Source organism: Loxodonta africana, chromosome 25 (genome assembly GCF_030014295.1).
Source record: "Loxodonta africana isolate mLoxAfr1 chromosome 25, mLoxAfr1.hap2, whole genome shotgun sequence".
Taxonomy (NCBI): Eukaryota; Metazoa; Chordata; class Mammalia; order Proboscidea; family Elephantidae; genus Loxodonta; species Loxodonta africana.
This window is the reverse complement of record NC_087366.1, coordinates 28,358,967-28,384,306: the sequence shown is the minus strand read 5'-3', so window position 1 is coordinate 28,384,306 and position 25,340 is coordinate 28,358,967. Positions and strand designations below refer to the sequence as shown.

Genomic DNA, 25,340 nt, shown 5'->3' with positions numbered 1-25,340 from the left:
CTCTAGCGAACTTCCGATTTGAACCCCGAAGATCGGTACATTATTTCCGGGGCCGGGTTAAAGTACGTGAAGGCAGCGGTGCGAGATGCGACTGCGCAGCCGGGGCAAATGACGTCAAAACGTACTAGTGCACACAGTTTCCCGGGCGGAGAGGAAGAGGCGTTACTCTTTTCGAACTGCCGGTTAGCTCGCGAGAGTTGAGCGTTGCTAAGAGACGAGGCTGGCGGGGCGGGGCGAGGCGGGCGAGGCGGGCGGGGCGGGCGGGGCGGGCGGGGCGGGCGGGGCGGGCGGGGCGGGGCGGGGTTGAGCGAGGCGGGCGGTGCTCTGGGTGGGCGGTGGCGGCGGCAGACTCGCGAAGGTTCTAGAGGGGCCGCGTGCAGGAGGGAGACTGTGAGCGCACGCAGGGGCGGGTGTGCGTACGCGCTGCGGGCTCTGCGACTGGAGCCGGGTCTGTCTGCGCTCTGGGGAGCGCGCTCGGGGCGGCGTTTACTGTTTCTGCCCTGCGCGGCTGCAGCTCCAGCCTTCGGTTTGAGCCAGCCCCACCATGGCTTCTGCTTTGGAAGAGGTAAGGGGTCCGCCTCATCTTCCCCGCTCGTCCGTGCGGGGCAGGAGAGCTCCGTCGTTGGTTTCTCAAGCCCCACTTCCCGTTTCTCCGTGCGCCGCGCCTCCGCTCGAGCCCCCTTCCCAACCTCTTCCTGGGTCTTCAGGTCCCCGCGCTTCCCCTCGGCCTCCCATCGCGCCACCTGCGGCGGCGCCGAGTGCTGCCCGGCCACCGCGGGCCTCCGGGGTCGCCTACGCAGGGAAGGTTACCGATGGGTGGCCGCCGCAGAGCCTGGGCCTGTGGGCAGTGTCCTTCCTGCAGCGCGCTGACCCGCCGGGCTGTCGTGATTCTCCACTGCAGGAGTGCCGACGGTGGATTTGTGAGAGCCTGTCTCCCTCACGGCTCCTTAGGCCCCTTCCGCTCCGCTCTACCGGTTGCAGGGCATGAAACTTTTTTAAACCTAATTGCAAAAATTGAGTGTCGTTCAATAGTAGAGGGCAGTTGAAAGGTGAAAAGTCCTTGGTCCCAGCACTTTAATTGTCTTAGTCATATTTTTCCTACAGTATGAGTAGCTGTGTTACTTTGGGCAAGTTATTTTGGAAACCCTGGTCGCGTGGTGGTTAAGTGCTACGGTTGCTAACCAAGAGGTCAGCAGTTCGAATCTGCCAGGCGCTCCTTGGAAACTCTGTCGGGCAGTTCTACTCTGTCCTACAGGGTCGCTGTGAGTCGGAATCGACTCGATGGCACTGGGTTTGGTTTGGGTATGAAGAACAAGTACTGGGAAATCGTAAATTAGTCTTTGTAAGTCTAAGAATCTGCTTTAAATGAAGAAAAATTGTGCGCGTGTTTAAGTATTGATCTAGCTAACTTGCCACAAATTTAAAGATGGGCCTTGGGGGTACATTTGCCCTTAGGAGAGAATCTCGGAGTTGACTTCACAGTCATACAGGGATAGCTTAGTGTAAATGAGACTTTCTCAGTTTAGGTACTTTTAAATTTGCATTTAGGAGGCAGCTTTTTGCTTTTAAACTCACTTTAAAGTGTACAATTCAGTGATTTTTAATATATTCACATTGTTATGCAACCATCACCATTATCTAATTCCAGAATATTTTCATCACCCCAAAAAGAAATCCAGGTGTTTTATGTGTGGGAATGAAAGTGTTGTCCCAAAGAGAATTGGCATATAAGTTCAAAAGGAAGACGTGGGCAAGATAATTTTTGCGGAAGGAAAAGCGGTGCATGCCTAGAAGGTACTCGATACAAGATGTACTAGATACTAGATAGAGCAGTTTCTTTACTCTTCAGTGTGTGTGGGGGACAGACACCAAAGAGATCACCTTTATTGGTTTAAGGTGTACAAATAACAGGGACTAATGAAGGCACCACCTAAAATAGGCCTGCTATTAAGTTGCTTCAGTGGATACCTTACAAACAGTACCTAAGAACCAAAACTATAAAGAGGACCTGGAAATTCAGCCATTTTGGGGAAGTCCCTTGCTTAATACTAAATTTTGAGTTGGCTAGAAAAAAAATTCCTATTCCATTGAAAAAGCCAAAAGTCTTGTTTAGACTTCATTTCTTTTGTTTTTGTTGATTAATAAATCTTTACTCTGGGAACTTTATACTCATTTTACATTTGGGTATTATCATGTTAATATTAAAATCAGTGTATATTTTGAAACCGTTATAGTAAGATTACTTTGAACTAAAACATTTTCTGTGCTCAAAAGATCACTTTGCAGTTTTTTGTCCTTAGTAATATAAACTGGTTTTCTGATTGTATGTGGGCAGCGTGGACAAGAGAGGGCACAATTTGACTTTTATGCCTGTTTTTATGCCATGTTATCAGTTACAGGTAGGTGAAACAAGGGCATCTGAGTTAAATGAGATAATAGCAGAAGATTTGGGGTAAAAAGAAAGCATAATTTTTTCCGTTAACTGTGTTTTATTAAACTTAATAAAAATAAACTCTCTCAAACTGTAGTACTTCTGATTTTAAGCTGAATTACCAAGGGTTTAAAGATTTTTATGTTAAACCTTTTATATGATCTCAATGTATAATGTAAGATTCATCCTGTTAAGTAACTAGTGTTTGAGGCAGAATATAAAGTCATTTTAAGAAAAGCGAATCTGGTTTGTAAAGATCTGGAAAATTTTTGAGCCCATTAATTTTCTGATAGTATCTTTAGCTCTTGAGTTTCATAAAATGTTGACTCTGTCTCTAGAAAATAGAAATATAATACGGACTTTTGGTAGTGTGTTGACATGAACAGAGAACGAGAACAGAGTGGCTTTTTGAAAAGAATAGTTGGCAGTGTTGAAGAGTGTGTTGCATTTTGAATTGTTTGCCAGTATTTCTCTATTGTGCAACTAATCCCAGATTTCGGATCGTGAGGTTGACTCTGAGCTTCAGAGTAAGACTTTTTTTAAAACAGAAATATGCTTTTTGTTTTAAAAATTGACACTTTTGTACATGTAGTATTTGGGTATTTGGGGTAGGAAGATTAGTGACTAGCAATCACTGAGAAATGTGTAGGATTACTTCAGATGAATTGCTGAGCATTTCACCACAGTTACCATGTGCTCTCTCACCATTTTTATTTTAATTAAAAAAAAAAAAAAAGCCTGACGTTTTAATGATACTAGGACTAGATGTATGTATAAAGAAATCTATGAACTTCTTAATTTTTTTCTGAAAGATTTCTACCTCTTGAGTTTATAAATCACAGAAGTATCTTGTAAATATAATGTTCTAAAAGATAGGTAACAATCTACCAAACTGGGAAATTAGGCTTGATGCCTATTGTTAGTTCAAGATTGTGAAATTTTCCTTAAAAAAAAAAAGCAGCAAAAGGAAGCTTGAGTTATAACTCAGCAGGCTGCAGGAAAGAATCCAAGTTGCAGCCCAATCCTAGGAAATGTAAATGATTCTCTTCATTCTTAGCTCTTATTTCTGTAAGTTGAAATGAGTGATAGACAAAATAACAAGTTATTTTATTTATCACATCTAACTTATGCTTTATTTTAACACAGCTACAGAAAGATCTGGAAGAGGTAAAGGTGTTGTTGGAAAAAGCTACTAGAAAAAGAGTACGTGATGCCCTTACTGCTGAAAAATCCAAGATTGAGACAGAAATCAAGAACAAGATGCAGCAGAAATCACAGGGGAAAGCAGACCCTCTTGACAATGAAAAGCCAGCGGCTGTCGTTGCTCCCATTTCAGTGGGATATACAGTGAAAATCAGTAATTACGGTAGGATTTTCTCTCTTAGATCCGGCTTTCTGCCCCTGAGGAACTTATTCCTTAGTAGTGGCCCACTAACAAGCTAATTTGTAAAATAGTTTTTAGTGGCTTAAAAGAGGGCCCATCAGTTCACTTTTTTTTTTTTTAAATATAATTTATTTTTTGTTGTGGTTGAGGATATAGACAGCAAAACATATAGCAGTTCAACAATTTCTACATGTACGCTTACTGACATTGAGTATATTCTTTAAGTTGTGCAGCCATTCTCACCCATTTTGGAGTTGTTCCTCCTCTGTGACCGTAAACTCACTGCCCCCTAAGTTTCCTACCTAATCTTTTGAGTTCCTCTTGTCAATTTGATCCCATATACAGGCAGTCTCGGACTTAGGATGGGGTTCCATTCTGACGATTCCGTATTAACCTGGTTCTGATGTAGGTCGAATACCTCATTTTTAGTTTTTATCATTATCTTTATAAATCAGATTTTTGTTTGTCTTTTGGGGTTAGCGTGAGAATGATAACATCAGCAAATTACACACTGCAACATTGTAGTACATATTACTCATGGTAAGATTAAAAAAAAAATGGTAAGTACGGTTTGTTGTAACTCAGATAAGTCGTAAGTTGGGACTACCTGTAGATAGCTTTTTAAAAGAGCGTGGTGCTCAAGGCAGTCATTCTTTACTAGTTAAGCTAACCTATTTGGTTTTAAGACTTCAGGGGATTTGATTTAAGGTTTAAAGATTATCTCAGCAATAGATTAGGGGGGTTATCCAGCCTGCACCATCAGTTCTTGTTTAATAAGATGCTTTACTTTCTAGAAGGAGCCCTGGTGGCACAGTGGTTAAAGTGATCAACTGCTAGCCTAAAGATTGGTGATACAAAACCACCAGTGGTTCCGGGGAGAAAGATGTGGCAGTCTGCTTCTGCAGGGATTTATAGCCTCAGAAAATCCTGTGGGGTCACTTTGAGTAGGTTTGGTTTTGGTTTTACTTTCTAGAGGTAAAAAAGGAAAGGATACGTTCTGGAAGCTATCAACAAGAGAGCAAGATGATTTAATTGCACAGAGGATGGGTGATAACAAGGAAGAAACATTCTGAAATAAACTCAGTATATATGGAACACTTTTTTTTTTTTTTTTGCATTCTGTTTTGTGTTTCACTTTGTCAAATAATCACCAAAACTAACTGATGGAAAGGATGAGTAAGAAATGTTTTTGAGCTTCTAATAATACGTCACGATTGTGCTTTGACTTGTAGATATAAAAGACAGCTAAGATCCAGTTCTTGCTCCTGATGTGGCTGGGGCACAGCCATACAACTACGGCCACATACAGTGTAATAATACCATATTCCCCTCAGTAGACTGAACTGTTTTGGTTTGGAAGCACTGAGCTTGAATCTGAGTGATGAGCTCTCATGAGGATAGGGACAGTCTTATTTTTCTTCATGTTCGTATTATCTGGCACATACAAAAAAACAAACCAAACCCACTGCCATCAAGTCGATTCCAACTTATAGCGACCCTATAGGACAGACTAGAACTGCCCCATGGAATTTCCAGAGGGCACCTGGCGGATACCAGGTACCAACCTCTTGGTTCGCAGCTATAGCACTTAACCACTACGCCATCAGGGTTTCCATCTGGCACATAGCAGGAGTTTAATAAATATTTACTTAACTAAATTGAATAGAGATTTTTTAAGTGTTATAGGAATACAGCTGAAGAGTTAATTCTGCTGGAGTGAGAATTAGAGACGTTTGAAAGGTGAATAGTATGTTCAGCAAGAGGAAAAGGAAGGGAATGACAGGAGCAGAGGACACAGACATGAAAGGCATATAATGTATTTTTGAGTGTTGTCCATTTGCAGTGGCCAAAAACAAAGTGTTAGGATACAGGCCAGATAGCAAAGAGGGATGAGTGCTTTAAGAGATACATTGTGTACCTGGATGACTGTAGGAATCTACTCTGAAGGAATTAGGATGAGGGGAAGGGTGGGGAAGGCATTTTAACCAGGAACCCAGATTTGTGTTGGTAACTCTCTTACCAGTGTGGAAGATGGATTGAATTGAAAGGGAAGATGCTAGATGAAGTTCTACAAAACCCTTTAGGAGGATTGATAGCTTTAACACTAATTTTCTATTCTGTAGGATTAGCGAGAAACAGTCAAGGATGAATACACGTATATACACATGCACGTATCTTCTTGATGTAGATAATCTTATTATGGTAGAGATACATGTAACAAAATATTTCCCATTTTTTACATGTATAATTTAGTGACATGTTCATCATGGTCAGCCATCACCATATCAACTTCCAGATTTTCCCGTCACCCTTAACAGAAGATTGGTGTCCTCTAAACAATGTATGTTTTCTGTGTGAAGTTTTGTGTTCTTTTGAGTTGGCAGAATTCGTTTGCGTTAGAGACTGTCGTAAATAGTTTGATAATATGTACCAGAATGCTGTTCCGTACAGATGTCGGTAGGTAATAGTTCAGGTTAGCGAATCTGGATGAAGAACCGGACCCTTTATATTCTGCCTTGGCCCAGAAAGGAATTGAGGAAACTAGAATTGCATTTGTTGGATTGCTTGAAGAAGTAGAAATTATTATGAAATTTACAATACTGATATTTTAGCCATTGATCTTAGGAATTACCAATATTTTGGTATGGGAAAAAAATTATTTCTATATATAAAGGAGAAAAAGAGCTACTCATAAATAATGTAATTGTCCTATTCTTTATTCTAAGAAATAAAGGGAGCATGGGCTTCATGTTCAGTAGATGCAGATTTGAATCCAGGTTCTGCCACTTGCTTGATGCCTAATTTTAGATCAATTACTTAACTGCTTTGAGTCTCAGTTTCTCCATCTAGAAATTTTTTTGTTTCTATTACTGAATTTTCATGTTTATTATGACCCACATGTACTTGCTAGTCTAGAGATAATTTCAGAGACTTACTTGTGTTCTATCTTTTGTTGTTGCTAGGATGGGATCAGTCAGATAAGTTTGTGAAAATCTACATTACCTTAGCTGGAGTTCATCAAGTCCCCACTGAGAATGTACAGGTGCATTTCACAGAGAGGTGAGTCCCATTATAATGGGGAAGACAGTAATCATATTGATCACTAAGAACCAGGGATTGCCTTATCGTAGAGCTCTTTGCGTTCTCTAAAATTCTGCTTAAGTTTAGAATTATCCTTTGTACCTACTCTGAAGGGGTGGGTCTTAAAGTCATTTGGGCTGGCCAGATACAAATAAAATGATGGAATAAAAAATGGTTGTTTCTTTTCGGAAGAACTATGGAGCACCTTTCATAGAACCAGAAACATAATGTATTCATTATTGTGTTGTAGGTCATTTGATCTTTTGGTAAAGAATCTAAATGGAAAGAGTTACTCTATGGTTGTGAACAACCTCTTGAAACCCATCTCGGTGGAAGGCAGTTCAAAAAAAGTGAGTTTGCTTTCTTTTTTTTAACACAATATTGTGAAATATCATTACATTGACCTGGCTTATTTGGAGTTGTGATGAACTTACCCTGTAGAACAGGGATCACCGAACTGTAGTACACTGCCTGTTTTTACAAATACTGTGAAGTTTTATTGGGACGTTTAAAAAAAAACAAACCTGTTGCCATCCAGTTGACTTCGACTCATAGCAACCCTGTAGGACTGAGTAGAACTGCCCCGTGAGGTTTCCAAGGAGCAGTGGTGGATTGGAGCTGCCGACCTTTTGGTTAGCAGCTGAATGCTTAATCACTAAGCCACCAGGGCTCCTTACTGGGACATAGTCATGGTCATTTGTTTATAGGTTGTCTGTGGCTGATTTTGTGCTATTGTGGCAGAGTTGAGTAGTTGCCACAGAGACCATGTGGCACACAACCTAAAACTATCTGGCCCTTTACAGAAAAAACTTACCAAGAATAATGTGGTAAAATCAGGAGGGGAATAAACCTTTAAAATGATTAAGAGTGAGACTTGAGGGTTTTTTTCTTTTTTTTTTTTTTAATTGTAGTTTAGATGAGGTTTACAGAGCAAACTAGTTTCTCATTAAACAATACATACTGTTTTGTGACATCGGTTGCCATCCCCATGATATGTCAGCGCTGTCGCCTTTTCCACCTTGGGTTCCCCATTGCCGGCTTTCCTGTCCCCTCCTGCCTTCTCATCCTTGCCCCTGGGCAGGTGTGCCCATTTACTCTCGTTTTATTTTATGGGCCTGTCTAATCTTTGGCTGAAGGGTGAACCTCAGGGTGACTTCATTACTGAGCTATAAGGGTGTCCAGGGGCCGTACTCTTGGGGTTTCTCCAGTCTCTGTCAGACCACCAAGTCTGGTCTTCTTGTGTGTGTGTGTGTGTAAAAGTCAGAATTTTGTTCTACATTTTTCTTCAGCTCTGTCTAGGACCCTCTATTATGATCCCTTTCAGAGCAGTCAGTGGTGGTAGCTGGGCACAAACTAGTTGTGCTGGACTTAGTCTGGTGGAGGCTGTGGTAGTTGTGGCCTCTGTGAGTCAGAATCAACTCGACAGCAACGAGTTTGGTTCGGGTTTTGTTTTTAGTCCTTTGGACTAATCTTTCCCTTGTGTCTTTGGTTTTCTTCATTCTCGCTCCACATGGGGTGAGACCAGTGGAGTATCTTAGATGGCCACTCACAACTTTTTTTAATGCCAGGTCTACCACTTAAGAGTTATGTGACATTTGGCAGCTTGCTTAATCACTCTGCCTAAGTTCCCTCATTTTACAATAGGAATAATAATTTATTTCACAAAGTTGAAATGATAAGCAAGAGCCATAGTGGTGCAGTGGTTAAAGCAGTCGGCTGCTAACTGAACGACTGGTGGTTCAAACCTACCCGCTGCTCCACAGGAGAAGGATGTGGCAGTCTGCTTCCATAAAGACTACAGCCTTGGAAACCCTATGGCGGGGGGGGGGGCGGTTCTGCTCTGTCCTCTAGGGTCGCTATGAGTTGGAATCAACTCGACAGCAGTGGGTTTGATTGTAATATTGTTAGAAGCACTGTTCGTAAGGTTTTTTTCCCCTAAATTGTATTTATTTTGTTGTCAAGAATATATACAGCAAAACATGATATCAATTTAATAGTTTCTACGCTTTTTTTGTGTGTACAATTCAGTGACATTGATTACATTCTTGGAGTTCTGCAGCCATTCTCTTTTTCTGAGTTGTTCCTCCGCCATTAACATAAACTCAATGCCCTCTAAGATTCTTGTCTAATCTTTCCAGTTGTTGTTGTTAATTTAATCCCATATAGGTAGTTCTTACAAGAGCATAATGCTTAAGGCAGACCTTTTTTACTATTTTAAGCTAAACTGTTGTTTGGTTTTAAGAAGACGTCAGGGGATATTTTTGGTATAAGTTTCAAAGATTATCTGAGGACAGTAGTCTCAGGGGTTGTGTGTAAGTTTTTAATACATATAAGAAATTTAAACATTAGTGGGGTTTAGTAGAAGCCATAAAAATAATGTCACGATCTTTTAAAAAGTTATTACTTAGGCTTTTCATTAATTCAGGCAATCCCTGTTTTATTACCATTGGGTTAATGGTATACCAGTTAGTTTTTATGCTTTCGAACCTCAAAGGTAAGACATTATTCTGGTTCTAATGCAGTTAGAGTCAAGGTAGGTCCCTTTTGAAATCGTGAAGCTCCGCAGTTTGGAGCCTCATTGTTGTGTAGGTTGAACACTTTATTAGGCGATGCTTCCTGGATGTGTTTTGTAAATTTTTTCCCTTATCTCTGTGAGTTAAGGCTTGTAAGCATAATTACTGCCTTCCTGTGTGATAGTTAGAGAGCCTCGATGGGTTCGTTTTGTTTTTTTCTGTGTCATATTTGGAAAACCAGAGGTTCCCCATGTAACCTCAGGGAAAGGCGCCCACGATAAGTTATTTGTATAGCTGTCATTGATATATTGTCATACCACAAATTGGTGATGCCACAGTGCCACTCACCTCATTGGTGGCTTATATTACCAGATCATATTTCTCAAAATCCATATTACCAACCAAAAACTTAAACACCCTCAATTAGCAAGCATGTGTTCCAATACTGAAAACACATACCCCCTACCCCCCCCAAAAAAAGGAGAAAAAATGTAAAAAGAAAATTAATGCATTGGGTATACAGTCATGGCATTTTGCCATCTATGTTTACATATAGTTATGTAGTAGCTTTAGGGTAATACTGGAATATAGCTTATTAGTAAGCTATGTCTCACTGTCCTTTTCATCCCACAAGTGAAGGAATACTCAAAAGATTCGTAGGAGTTATATGGATCATTATGGAGTTGTACTTTTACTTTTTCCACTTTTTCACCTCCCATACTCCTTGCCTTGTCCCATACTGCCTGATATCTGGTTTCCTGCATATCTCTGACTTCTCATGCTATATTATTCTCTCTTTCCATCACTGAAATCCAGCTGATTCTTTGTATTTCATAAACATACCAAGATCATCCTACCTTGAGGCCTTTTGTACTTACTGCTTCATCTGCCTAGAATGTCCTTCCCCCACATTTTAGGTCTCAGCTCAGATTTTACCTTAGGTCCTCCTGATGAAGTTCCTGCCCCCACCCCACAACACCCAGTTGTTATTCAAAGCACTTTTTAGTATTTGAAAGTATCCCAAGTTTTTATTTCTTTATGGTCTTTCTCCTCCATGAGTATTGATACTCTGTCTCACTCACCAGCGTATTCCTAGACCTAAAACAGGCTCTACACTTAATAGACAACAAAGCTATTTGAATAAATACAGTGAAACCTGAGAAAGCCGGAACCTTTGTAAGGCAGAAACCTGTTACAGAAGGAAAATGCAAATGTTTTCTACTAAAATGAGAGACAAGTGGTAAGACTGCACCCTGTCAAAGGCAGAAAACTTGCGAGACCCTGGAAATACAAGGCAGTCCCATAGGGTTCCAGCTGTCACAGGTTTCACTATAAATTGTTTTCTAAGCATTTATTCTTATGTCAATGTGTTCTAAGTTGTACCCACTTTTTTTCCAGGTCAAGACTGATACAGTTCTTATCTTGTGTAGAAAGAAAGCTGAAAACATACGGTGGGACTATCTGACTCAGGTTGAAAAAGAATGCAAAGAGAAAGAGTGAGTCTCCTTTCATTTTTTACAGATTTTAATGTATTCTTTGCTGGGGTCATAGCCATTTTTGAACAGTTCGTCTTTGTAGATCAGAGAGCTGCATAGTCTGACCATTTACCTCTTGATGCCTGCTGAGTAAACCTGCTTTCACCCATGAGACCCTGCCTCAATAGAACATGTTTGCAAGTTGCTTTTTAAGGGGGTCCTTGTAGTTTTGTTGTTTTAGTGCTGGTTTTACCTTGGGCACAGCCAGCCAGTGGTGCTTCTATGTGAATACTATACCCATTCCCAGAGATTATTTTTCAGTAGTTTGACAGAGACCCAGATTCCCAGATGTATTTTTTTTAATTCCACAGTAGTATCTAATAGATAGTTTGAATATCACTGGAATAGAGCAAAAAAAATAGAGTATTTATTCTTCTGTTTAGTAATGACTTTTCTAAAAAATACTTATCTAAATATACTTCCATTCTAGGTCAAATATTCTATGCTGTAATCTTTTTCCTGCAGTGGTAATGTACTGCATTGAGTCAGTTAGCCATCCACATTTCTCTCACTCATCCCCTCTGATGGCAGCATGCATTTGGGATGAGCTTGGCTAGAGTTAGGCATATAGGATTGTCAGTGGAATTGATTTTAAATCTAAGCCACATTATTTCAGTGCAGGATCCTTATTCACACTGTGTACCCAGTGTACAGTGCAGAATTTGGCACTTTAATAAATGAGGTGAGTAAATGAATACATGGTGAATGAATAATTAAATATAAAGTTAATTGGCCCAGCTTGAACTTTCAGTGAACTGGAGGTACTGACCGCCTTAAGGATTATGTTCTCACCACCAGGCCTGATTCATGTATTTTAGGCTTAAGACCAAAAAAAAAAAAAAAACAAACTGCCCCATAGGGTTTCCAAGGAGCACCTGGTGGATTTGAACTGCAGACCTTTTGGTTAGCAGCTGACTTTTAACCATTGTGTCAGCAAGGCACCAGGGCTTGGGAGGAGGGTTTCTAATTAAAAATCTTTGAGCTTCAATATGTGTCCATGTGTAATGTTATCTTTGTGCTTTTCCCTCAGTAAAAGTATATTTTTTCCCAAACTTGCGTATACTGAGAGAGAGTGACTGGTGTGTGTGTGTTATGTGGATTTTATTAAGAGGATTTTGTGTGTGTGCTTTTTAATTATGAGCATCTTTGGATACTGTGTCTTGTCTTTGTCCCTCTACTCCCTGCCAGTGTTAATTTGAGTCATATCTCTCTGTACTTCGCTCTGTGCTTATGTAAGTACATGGTAAAGTGTTCTGTCATTACATTATTGTGTTTTCTTTTCAACAGAAAGCCTTCCTATGACACTGAAACAGATCCTAGTGAGGGACTGATGAATGTTCTAAAGAAAATTTATGAAGATGGAGATGATGATATGAAGCGAACGATTAATAAAGCCTGGGTAGAATCAAGAGAGAAGCAAGCCAAAGGAGATACAGAATTTTGAGACTTTTTAAGGCCCTTTTGGGAACTGATGTGGAAGTACTGAGGTTTTCAATAAGGGGAATGTTGGTGAGCTGCACAGATAAAATTTGACATATCTTTTTTTTTTTTTTTTACAAAGCCTTCTTCCAAGTAAAGGCAGTGAATTCTCCGTTTCCTACTGGAGGATTTATTTAAATAAAATATGTTTATTAAACACTTCCTCCAAAGATGATTAACGTTAGTACCCTGGTCATTTTGTTCAAGAATGGGTTATATAGCATTTTTGCTTGAAATTTTTTTTAAAAAGCCTTGCCTGCTAAAAATGTGCCACATTGTGTGTTTTTCTTCAGCTAAGAAGTAGAAACAAAGGTATTTAATTGCCTTTAAGTTACTGACATCAGCTCCCACCAGTGTAAGAATAAGAGTTGTTGTGTATAGTCAAGTCAATTCCAATTCATAGCAACCATTGATGACAGAGTAGAGCTGTTCCATAGGGTTTCCTAGGCTGTAATGTTTATGGGACCAGATGGTCCAGTCTTTTCTCCCACGGAGTGGCTGGTGGGTTTGAACTGCCAGTCTTTCAGTTAGCAGCCAAACACTTAACCATTGTACCACCAGGGCTCCTTGCATAAAAAGCACATTTTCACCTGTGCTTTAAAGGTTGCAGTAGAAAGGTTAACCCTTTTCTATTAGCAACTTAAGTAATGCTTTAAAAAAGAAAAATTGCTATTGTTTCTGACTCATGGTGATCCCATGTGTTGCAGAGTACATCTGTGCCCCCATAAAGTTTTCAAGGCTTGACCTTTTGGAAGCAGGTCTTCAGGTCTTTCTTCCAAGGTGCGTCTGGGTATGTTCAAACTGCTAAGTTTTTTGGTTAGTCGTCGAGCACTTAATATATCATGCACTAATAATGCAACCACAAGTGTTTCTCTACATTGAAACATATTTCACAGATACAGACTTGAAACTAAGTCTTGACAAGAATATACAAGCATGTTTGTATAATACCAGTCACCTCTACTTCTCACCAACACGGTTAGGTTCCAGAGGCCAGGTCATTATATGAAAGTCATCATTATGTAAAAATGGAGGATGACCACATCAGAGGACAAAATGGAGGATGACTGTCATTACATAACTACAAAATTACATAATTATAAAAACAGCCCATTGCGTGCAGTCAATTCAGACTTAGTGACCCTATAGGACAGAGTAGAACTGCCCCTATAGGGTTTTCAAGGAGTGACTGGTAGCTTCAAACTGCTGACCTTTTGGTTAGCAGCCAAGTTCTTAACTAACCACTGCACCATGAGGGCTCCTATGTCATTATATAACTGCCAGATTACATCATAACTGCCAAACCACTAAGAATCATGGCCCAGCCAAGTTGACATATAACCTTAAACATCATAGCCAATATTACTCTCGTCTCACACCTTGGTGTTCATAACTACCAGATGTACGTTATTAATGTGCAAAGTAGTTGGATAGTAGATTTTTTAACTATTGTTGTAAACGCAAAACATCAGACAATGAGATAGTCAATAAGTGAGGAATAAGTGTAGTAAGTTTTCCCATGGATTGAAAGGCTTACAAAAGCAATGACCATAAAGCAAAAACAATTTGAAAAATCCATCTATTCCTGTGTTCAATAAAGTTAGATTTTTATGCAGTGGAATAGTTTTACTGTTTGTCCAAGAGTGTGTCAAAAAAGTCAGGCTAAGAATAAACAGTTGTCATTAAGATCAGGAGCAAGGGCAAGATGCATACAGTTTTTATTACTACATTGTAGTGGAGGTATTAGCCAATGCAGTTAGATGAGAAAGCAATTAGAAGCTATAAAGGAAAAATCCAAGACGACCAGCCAAAACTACTACAAAAAGTAGTAGAATTTGGTGAAAGCAATGAGGTTTAATATACAGAAAGCCTTATATATAGGATAGCTGTTAAGAGATACTGAAACACATTATAAAATCTTTAATTAAACCTGTGGTGTTGAATAAACAGTGGAACAGAATAGAAAAAGCCCAAGTGCACGTGGAAGTTTTAGAATACAGTAAAGGGGTCATCTTAAAACAGTGGCTGGAAATGGGTCTTTAATGATACTGGAGAAACTAAAAAATAGCCACATGAATTGAAATTAAAAATGAAACCATACAAGTATTAGAAGACATGAATGGAAGTCCATTATAACCTATAAGTGGAAGAAAACTATACTGTGGGACTTAAAATCTAGAAAGAATAAAACTAAGAATTGATCATTTTAACTACATTAAAAAAAAATGTTTAACATGGAAGAAAAAAAAAATGTAACCAAAGATTGAGCAGATTCCAACAATCTGATAGAAAAATCATCACAAACTATGAACAAAGTTTATAGAGGAAAAAAATGTAAATGGCCTTTAACACATGAAAAGATGCTCATCTTGGTCATAGAGAAATAGTAAAACTATGCTGTTTCTCAACTTTCATTGGGAAAAAAGACTAGAAGTTTAGCATACTGTGTTGTCTATAGGGAAATAGGCACACCTGTACACAGGAATGTAATGAAAAGTTGAAACTGCTTCCGGAGAGTATTTGGAGATATCTAGCAGAACTACATATGCATTTATCCTCTGATTCATAATTCTAGTACTCATTCCCAAAGGTACACTGGTAAAAAATTTGTAATGATATATGCAAAGATTGGAACACTTAATGTTATTAATGGCTGAATGACCTGATAACCCCGCACATGGGTGTACTTAGAGCCACAAAAAGAAGGTGATCTCTGTATACTGATAAGGAATGATCAGGATACAGTAAGCAAAAACACAAAGTGTAGAATATTGTTTATGGCATACTTACTACTATTTGTGGAAGACAAGGTGAGAAATGTGAATGTACATGTATTTGCTTGTATTTCAAAAAGAAACAACCCAAAACTCATAAAAATGGTTACCAATAGGGGAAAGGAGACTTCTGTGAATGTACCGTTTTCTATACTTTTTCTATAGTCTTGACTTTAGAACCATGTAAAATTTTACGTAAATAAAAAGTAACCCTAAAATTGTAAAAATAAACTGAAACAATTGCCTGTCAGGCTGGTGCCATTATGTTACTTCAGGTGATTTTAGAACACATTGTTTTGCCTGTCCATAGCTGGATACTAAAGATTAAAAAAAAAACAAATTTTAGACAGCAATCAGTGGTCTTATTAGTTATATTGGTATTGTTTTTTATATATATACAAACCATTTTTATACATGATAAAGGTAATCAGTTGATATTACTGGGAGCTAAGATTTTCATGTAAAAGAAAAGGGATACCAGTATAAAAATCGAAGAAGTCAAAACTCTTTAGTTAGAGTTGGAAATAACAATATAGACTCACCATTATCTTAAAAAGTACACATTTTCTTGGAGGGCCCACCAGAAGTGCCTGAAAATGACAACTCAGTTACAATGAGCGCCACCAGCGCTTAGATGTCATCTCTAAACATTATTTTCTACTCAAAGGACCAGGGACCCTTGAAAAAAATAGGAAATGTACATGGCGAGCCTGGATCATCTTATGGCAAAAAGCAAGGAAATAATCAAATATATATGAAGTCGACCATACAGGAGCCACTTAAGGGGCTTTCCTTGTAACAGGACAATGAGTATCAAAAACCCGCTAGAGTGGATTCAGACACTAAATGTATAAAGATCTACAAGTTCATGATAATAATTATTTGCTGCCATTGGAACTTACTAGAGGACCAACTCATTTACTCCAATAATTGATGAAGAAAATCAAACTTATCTTGCCTTATGAGAAATGTATTTCAGGGAATGAATTGTTGATAACAAAGTTCATCACAGAAAAATTCCAGCTGATGCAGAAAAAGTGGAATTAGAAAATCACCATTTCAACCCCTAACAAAATAATATACCAGGGAACAATCACCAAAGATAAAACATTTGATTAAAACCATTAGGTGACAGGTTAATTAATGGAGAACTTGAATATAGCCTGACCTCACCTGAACCCACTGATCAATCTCAGCATCACTAAAAGCTGGACAACCAGACATGTGTCTCCTGATGTGATGTGACAGAGCACACAGCACCACCTGTGAGGATCCCTACCCCCTAAAAAACCTGCATTTAGTCAGGCCTTTGGATGTAACTGCCAGTTAGTTTACAGAAAATTGACCTCATTCCTCCAACAAATGCATGGCATTAAAGAAAAAAGGAGTAGGATGAGAGGTTCGTGAGCCGAAAGTGATTTAAGAAAGCAACCTGGAGACAGGAGCAAGATGACGGGGTAGTCAGACACTTCTTGTGATCCCTCTTACAACAGAGACCTGAAAAGGCATGTGAAACGATTATGACAAGTTAGGAGCCCTGAACATCAAAGCCAAGGTTAGAAAACAGACTGAGCGGCAGGGGGCGGGAGAGACGGTTCAGAAGCAGAGAGGAGTTGCTGGACCTGAATTGCCAGGAACCCTCAGACACCATTCTCGGGAGCGACTGCAGCAGGGCTCCAGCCGCAGTTTCCTCAGGGAGAGAGCCATACAACCTGCTCTCACCTCCAGAACCAGAGAGTAACGGTTCTCTTGGCAAAAGCTAAGTTCTTGCATATATTTTACTGCACCCCCAGCCCCCAAGCCAGCTTCAGTGGCTATTTCCCTAGGCCTGAGATAGGTCCTGCTGAGTGTTCCAAGCCATTCACCTGGCCTTGGAGAAGGAATAAATTCACAATTGGGGGAAACGATAATCTGCCAGCTCCACTAAGCTGGGGAGCTCAGGACAGAAGTGGCTCCTGTCCAGGCATAAATGGTCTGAGGACTTGAATACCTTTCCCCCCTGCGTGTACCTATGTGAGCCTATTTCAGGAGAATAGGCCCTTATTGGCAGACCACAACTGTTATCAGCTGTGCGGTGCAGAAGTGGGTGTTTCACGTTTGACACTGCTTTGCCTAATAAACAGGGTCCTCACCTACCCACATCAGGGGTCTAAGGACTGGTGGTTTCACCCACATCATCTAGCCACCTGCGACAGGGGTCCAAGAATAACTAGTACCTCCCAGTCATTAAAACCAAAAGCATTGGGTTCCCATGGTCCGTCTGCAAAGCCCACCCACTGGGCACTCTAGGCAACAGGGACACGCTTCCTCACAGACACTCGGGGGATGGTTGTCAGCCCCGGATGGTTGTCAGCCCCGTCTTCTTCAGAGCGTGACCCCCCTGCTGCAACCAGATACCTGTACCTACACCAATCACCCCTGCCTCTCTGTAGGACAAAGCCTGTGCCACACACCTGATGACCACCTACCTAAACATGTGAGCTGAATCCATACAAGAAAAGTGAATAAAGTCCTAGGCTCATATACGTGATAACAGCTCTAGCCATCTGGTGACAAGACGTTAGACCTTCAAAGGCGAAAATAAGCTAGCTCACTCAAGCAGCCTATTTGGGCATATCAAAACAAAACAAAAAGCTAGGATACAGTAAGCAAACATAAACCAATACAATAACTTATAGATGACTCAGAGACAACAGTCAATATCAAATCACATAAAGAAGCAGATCATGATCACTTCAACAAGCTCTCAAAACAAAGAAGGGATCTTCTGGATGAAGGTGCCTTCCCGGAATTATCAGATGCAGAATACAAAAGGTTAATATACAGAAGTCTTCAGGAGATCAGGGAAATCACAGAACAAGCCAAGGAACATACAGATAAAACAAATGAAAAAATTTAAAAGGTTATTCAAGAATATAATGAAAAATTTAATAAGCTCCAAGAATCCATAGAGAGACAGCAATCAGAAATTGGGAAGATTAACAATAAAATTACAGAATTACACAACTCAATAGAAAATCAGAGGAGCAGAATTGAGGAAGTGGAAGGCAGAATTAGTGAGACTGTAGTATATTCGAAGCCAAATCAGATAAAAGAATTTACTAAAATGAAGAAACCATACGAATCGTGGGACTCTATCAAGAGAAATAACCTATGAGTGATTGGAGTACCAGACCAGGGAGGCATAACAGAAAATACAGAGAGAATGGTTGAAGATTTGTTGGCAGAAAACTTCCCTGATATCATGAAAGATGGGAAGATACCTATCCAAGATGCTCATCAAACTCCACATAAGGTAGATCTCAAAAGAAGTCACCAAGACATGTTATAATCAAACTTGCTAAAAACAAAGATAAAGAATTTTAAGAGCAGCTAGGAATAAATGAAAACCCACCTACAAAGGAGAGTCAATAAGAATAAGCTTGGACTACTTAGCAGAAAATATGCAGGCAAGAAGGCAATGGGATGACATATCAAGCATTGAAGGAAAAAAATTGCCAGGCAAGAATCATATATCCAGCAAAACTGTCTCTCAAATATGAAGGTGAAATTAGAACATTTCCAGATAAATGGCAGTTTAGGGAATTCGTAAAAACCAAACCAAAACTATAAGAAATACTAAAGGGAGTTCTCTGGTTACAAAATCAATAATATCAGATATCAACCCAAGACTAGAACACAGGACAGAGCAACCAGATGTCAACCCAGATAGAGAAGTCACTAAAATCAAGATTAAAAAAAAGCTCACAACAGAGAAGCAGTGATGTCATTATGTAAAAGAAGACAACATTAAAACACTAAAGAGGGACTAAGAAATGTAGTCATAGATCTTTCATATGGAGAGGAAGTCAAGGCAATATAAGGAAATAAAAGTTAGGCTTAAACTTAGAAAAATAGGGGTAAATATTAAGACAACCACAAAGGAGACTAACAATCCTATTAAAATAAAATGCACGTGAAAAAAAAAAAAGACTCAGAGAAACAAAATCAACATGAATAAGAGGAAAAGACAATAAGTAAACTACTCAGCACAAAAAATTAAGTGGGAAAAAGAAACTGTCAACACACGAAAAAGGACATCAGAATGACAGCACTAAACTTAAACCTATTCATAATTATGCTAAATGTAAAAGGACTAAATGCACCAATAAAGAGACAGAGAGTGGCAGAATGGATTAAAAAACACAATCCGTCTATATGCTGCCTACAAGGGGCACACCTTAGACTTAGAGACACAAACTAAAACTCAAAGGATAGAAAAAAACATCAAGTAAACAAGAAAGAGCAGGAGTGGCAATATTAATTTCTGACAAAATAGACTTTAAAGTTAAACCCACCACAAAGGATAAGGAAGGACACTATATAATGATTAAAGGGACAATATACCAGGAAGATATAACCATATTAAATATTTATGCACCCAATGACAGGGCTGCAAGATACATAAACTAACAGCACTGAAAAGTGAAATAGCTCCACAATTATAGTAGGGGACTTCAACACACCACTTTTGGTGAAGGACAGGACATCCAGAAAGAAGCTCAATAAAGACACAGAAGATCTAAATGCCACAATCAACCAACTTGACCTCATAGGCATATACAGAACACAACCCAACAGCACCCAAGTATACTTTCTTTTCTACTGCAAATGGGAACAGTCTCTAGAATAGACCACATGTTAGGTCATAAAGCAAGCCTTAGCAGAATCCAAAGCATCAAAATATTACAAAGCATCTTCTCTGACCATAAGGCCATAAAAGTAGAAATCAATAACAGAAAAAAAGCAGGGAAAAGAAATCAAACACTTGGAAACTGAACAATACCCTGCTCAAAAACAACTGGGTTATAGAAGACATTAAGGATGGAATAAAGAAATTCATAGAATCCAGTGAGAATGAAAACACTTCCTATCAGAACCTTTGGGACACAGTGAAAGCAGTGCCCAGAGGCCAATTTATATCAATAAATGCACACATACAAAAAGAAGAAAGGGACAAAATCAAAGAATTATCCCTACAACTTTAACAAATAGAAAGAGAGCAACAAAAGAAACCCTCAGACACCAGAAGAAAGCAAATAATAAAAATTAGAGCAGAATTAAATGAAATAGAGAACAGAAAAACAATTGAAAGAGTTAACAAGACCAAGAGCTGGTTCTTTGAAAAAATCAACAAAATTGATTTTTTAAACCATGGGCCAAACCGACGAAAACAGGAGAGGAAGCAAACAACCCAAATAAGAAATGATATGGGTGATATTACAACAGACCCAACTGATATTAAAAGAATCATATCACATTACTATGAAAAACTGTACTCTAACAAATTTGAAAACCTAGAAGAAACAGATGAATTTCTAGAAATACACAACCTACCGAAACTAACACAGAGGTAGAACAACTAAATAAACCCATAACAAAAGAAGAGATTGAAAAGGTAATTTAAAAAACTCCCAACAAAAAAACGCCCTGGCCTGGATGACTTCACTGGAGAGTTCTACCAAACTTTCAGAGAGGAGTTAACACCACTACTACTAAAGGTATTTCAGAGCATAGAAAAGGCTGGAATAATCCTAAACTCGTTCTATAAAGCCAGCATATCCGTGATACCAAAACCAGGTAAAGACTCCACAAAAAAAGAAAATTACAGACCTATATCCCTCATGAACTTAGATGTAAAAATCCTCAACAAAATTTTAGCCAATAAAATTCAACAACATATCAAAAAAAATAATTTGCCGTGGCTGAGTGCGATTCATACCAGGTATGCAGGGATGGTTCAACATTAGAAAAATAATTAATGTAATCCATCATATAAATAAAACAAAAGACAAGAACCACATGATCTTATCAATTGATGCAGAAAAGGCATTTGACAAAGTTCAACACTCATTCATGATAAAAACTCTCAGCAAAACAGGAATAGAAGGAAAATTCCTCAACATAATAAAGGGCATTTATACAAAGCCAACAGCCAACATCACCCTAAATGGAGAGAGCCTGAAAACATTCCCACTGAGATCGGAAACCAGACAAGGATGCCCTTTATCACCACTTTTATTCAACATTGTGCTGGAGGTCCTAGCCAGAGCAATTGGGCTAGATAAAGAAATAAAGGGCATCCAGATTGGTGAGGAAGAAGTAAAAGTATCTCTATTTGCAGATGACATGATCTTATACACAGAAAACCCTAAAGAATCCTCAAGAAAACTACTGAAACTAATAGAAGAGTTCAGCAGAGTATCAGGATACAAGATAAACACACAAAAATCAGTTGGATTCCTCTACACCAACAAAAAGAACATTGAGGAGGAAATCACCAAATCAATACCATTTGCAGTAACCCCCAAGAACATAAAATAACTAGGAATAAATCTCACCAGAGACGTGAAAGACCCATACAAAGAAAACTAGAAGACATTACTGTAAGAGACCTATATAAGTGGAAAAACATACCTAACTCATGGATAGGAAGATTTAACATTGTAAAAATGCCTATTCTACCAAAAGCAATCTATAGATACAATGCAATTCCAATCCAAATTCCAGTGACATTTTTTTAATGAAATGGAGAAACAAATCACCAACTTCATATGGAAGGGAAAGAGGCCCCGGATAAGTAAAGCTTTCTTGAAAAAGAACAAGGTGGGAGGTCTCACACTACCTGATTTTAGAACCTATTATATAGTCACAGTAGTCAAAACAGCCTGGTACTGGTACAACAACAGACACTTAGACCAATGGAACAGAATTGAGAATCCAGACATAAATCCATCCACATATGAGCAGCTGATATTTGAAAAGGGCCCCAAAACAGTTAAATGGGGAATAGACAGCCACTTTAACAAATGGTGCTGGCATAACTGGATATCCATCTGCAAAAAAATCAAACTAGACCCATACCTCACACCATGCACAATAACTCAAAATGGATCAAAGACATAAACACAAAATCTAAGACGATAAAGATCATGGGAGAAGAAATAGGGACAATGCTAGGAGCTCTAATACATGGCCTAAACAGTATACAAAACATTACTAACAGTGCACAAACACCAGAAGAGAAACTAAATAACAGGGAATTCCAAAAAATCAAACACCTATGCTCACCCACAGACTTCAACAAAAGAATAAAAAGATTACCTACAGACTGGGAAAAAGTTTTTAGCTATGACATTTCCAATCAGCGTCTGATCTCTAAAATCTACATGATACTGCAAAAACTCAACTACAAAAAGACAAATAACCCAATTAAAAAATGAGCAAAGGATATGAACAGACACTTCACTAAAGAAGACATTCAGGTAGCTAACAGATACACAAGGAAACACAATCATTAGCCATTAGACAAATGCAAATCAAAACTATAATGAGATTCCATCTCACACCAACAAGGCTGGCATTAATCCAAAAAACACAAAATAATAAATGCTGGAGAGGTTGCGGAGAGACTGGAACACTTATACACTGCTGGTGGGAATGTAAAATGATACAACCACTTTGGAAATCAATTTGGTGCTTCCTTCAAAAGCTAGAAATAGAACTACCATATGATCCAGCAATCCCACTCCTTGGAATATATCCTAGAGAGATAAGAGCCTTTACACGAACAGATATATGCATACCCATGTTCACTGCAGCATTGTTTACGATAGCAAAAACATGGAAGCAGCCAAGGTGCCCATCAATGGATGAATGGATAAATTATGGTATATTCACACAATTACACATCAATAAAGCACAATGATGAATCCTTGAGACATTCCATAACACGGAGGAATCTGGAAGGCCTTATGCTGAGTGAAATTATTCAGTTGCAAAAGGACAAATATTGTATGAGAACACTATTATAAGAACTGGAGAAATAGTTTACACAGAGAAGAAAATATTCTTTGATGGTTAAGAGAGTGGGGAGGGAGGGAGGGAGATGGGTATTTATTAATTAGATAGTAGACAAGAACTGTTTTAGGTGAAGGAAAAGACAACACACAATACAGGGGAGGTCAGCATAACTGGACTAAACCAAAAGCAAAGCAGTTTCCTGAATAAACTGAACACTTTGAAGGCCAGCGTAGCAGGGGCGGGGATTTGGGGACCATGGTTTCAAGGGATATCTAGGTCAACTGGCATAATAAAATCTAGTAAGAAATCATTCTGCATCTCACTTTGGAGAGTGGTGTCTGGGGTCTTAAACCTAGCAAGCGGCCATCTGTTAGGCTGTTGTTAGGTGCCACCAAGTTGGTTCCAACTCATAGTCACCCTATGCAAAACAGAACGAAACACTCCCGGGTCCTGAGCCATCCCTACGATCCTATGCTTGAGCTCATTGTCGCAGCCACTGTGTCAATCCACCTCGTCGAGGGTCTTCCTCTTTTCCGCTGACCCTGTACTCTGCTAAGCATGATGTCCTTCTCCGGGGACTGATCCCTCCTGACAACATGTCCAAAGTATGTGAGACGCAGTCTCGACATCCTTGCCTCTAAGGAGCATTCTGGTTGTGCTTCTTCTAAGACAGATTTGTTTGTTCTTTTGGCAGTCCATGGTCTATTCAATATTCTTCGCCAGCACCACAATTAAAAGGCGTCAATTCTTCTTTGATCTTCCTTATTCATTCTCCAGCTTTCACATGCATATAATGCGATCGAGAAAATACCATGGCTTGGGTCAGGTGCACCTTAGTCTTCAAGGTGATATCTTTGCTTTTCGACACTTTAAAGAGGTCCTTTGCAGCAGATTTACCCAATGCATATTTGATTTCTTGACTGCTGCTTCCATGGCTGTTGATTATGGATCCAAGTAAAATGAAATCCTTGACAACTTCAATCTTTTCTCCGTTTATCATGATGTTGCTCATTGGTCCAGTTGTGAGGATTTTTGTTTTATGTTGAGGTGTAATCCATACTGAAGGCTGTGGTCTTTGATCTTCATTAGTAAGTGCTTCAAGTCCTCTTCACTTTCAGCAAGCAAGGTTGTGTCATCTGCATAACGCAGATTGTTAATGAGTCTTCCTCCAAACCTGATGCCCCGCTCTTCTTCATATAGTCCAGCTTCTCGTATTATTTGCTCAGCATACACATTGAAGAGGTATGGTGAAAGAACACAACCCTGACACACACCTTTCCTGACTTTAAACCAATCAGTATCCCCTTGTTCTGTCTGAACAACTGCCTCTGGATCTATGTAAAAAGGTTCCTCATGAGCACAATTAAGTGTTCTGGAATTCCCATTCTTCACAATGTTATAATTTGTTATGATCCACACAGTCGAATGCCTTTGCATAGTCAATAAAACACAGGTAAACATCCTTCTGGTATTCTCTGCTTTCAGCCAGGATCCATCTGACATCAGCAATGATATCCCTGGTTCCACGTCCTCTTCTGAAACCAGCCTGAATTTATGGCAGTTCCCTGTCGATATACTGCTGCAGCCGTTTTTGAATGATCTTCAGCAAAATTTTGCTTGCGTGTGATATTAATGATATTGTTCTATAATTTCCACATTCAGTTGGATCACCTTTCTTGGGAATAGGCATAAATACGGATCTCTTCCAGTCAGTTGGCCAAGGAGCTGTCTTCCAGATTTCTTGGCATAGTTGAGTGACCACCTCCAGCGCTGCATCTGTTTGTTGAAACGTTTCAGTTGATATTCCATCAATCCCTGGAGCCTTGTTTTTCACCAATGACTTCAGAGCAGCTTGGACTTCTTCCTTCAGTACCATCGGTTCCTGATCATATGCCACCTCTTGAAATGGTTGAACATCAACTAATTCTTTTTGGTATACTGACTCTGTGTATTCCTTCCAACTTCTTTTGATGCTTCCTGCGTCCTTTAATATTTTCCCCATGGAATCCTTCACTATTGCAACTCGAGGCTTGAATTTTTTCTTTAGTTCTTTCAGTTTGAGAAACGCCAAGCATGTTTCTTCCCTTTTGGTTTTCCATTTCCAGCTTTTTGCACATGTCATTATAATACTTAACTTTGTCTTCTCAAGATGTACTTTGAAATCTTCTGTTCAGTTCTTTTACAGCATCAATTCTTCCTTTTGCTTTAGCTGCTCAACATTCGAAAGCAAGTTTCAGAATCTCCTCTGACATCCGTCTTGGTCTTTTCTTTCTTTCCTGTCTTTTCAGTGACCTCTTGCTT

General features: G+C 39.2%; 1 protein-coding gene across 1 annotated transcript; it reads left to right on the top strand.

Moving 5' to 3' along the window:
- Positions 1-424: 424 nt before the first annotated feature.
- CACYBP (calcyclin binding protein) lies at positions 425-15,550 on the top strand. Its single transcript, XM_064276611.1, has 6 exons — positions 425-565; positions 3,578-3,797; positions 6,779-6,875; positions 7,147-7,246; positions 10,808-10,905; positions 12,232-15,550. Exons 1-6 carry the CDS (start codon positions 545-547, stop codon positions 12,386-12,388), a joined length of 693 nt encoding a protein of 230 aa, XP_064132681.1. The 5' UTR covers positions 425-544; the 3' UTR covers positions 12,389-15,550.
- Positions 15,551-25,340: the final 9,790 nt, after the last annotated feature.

Excerpts from the sequence above, each read along its gene's own strand:
- CACYBP (XM_064276611.1), top strand. The coding sequence starts at position 545 with ATGGCTTCTGCTTTGGAAGAG. Across the intron at positions 566-3,577 it reads TGGCTTCTGCTTTGGAAGAG|CTACAGAAAGATCTGGAAGA; the intron begins GTAAGGGGTCCG and ends ATTTTAACACAG. Across the intron at positions 6,876-7,146 it reads CAGGTGCATTTCACAGAGAG|GTCATTTGATCTTTTGGTAA; the intron begins GTGAGTCCCATT and ends ATTGTGTTGTAG.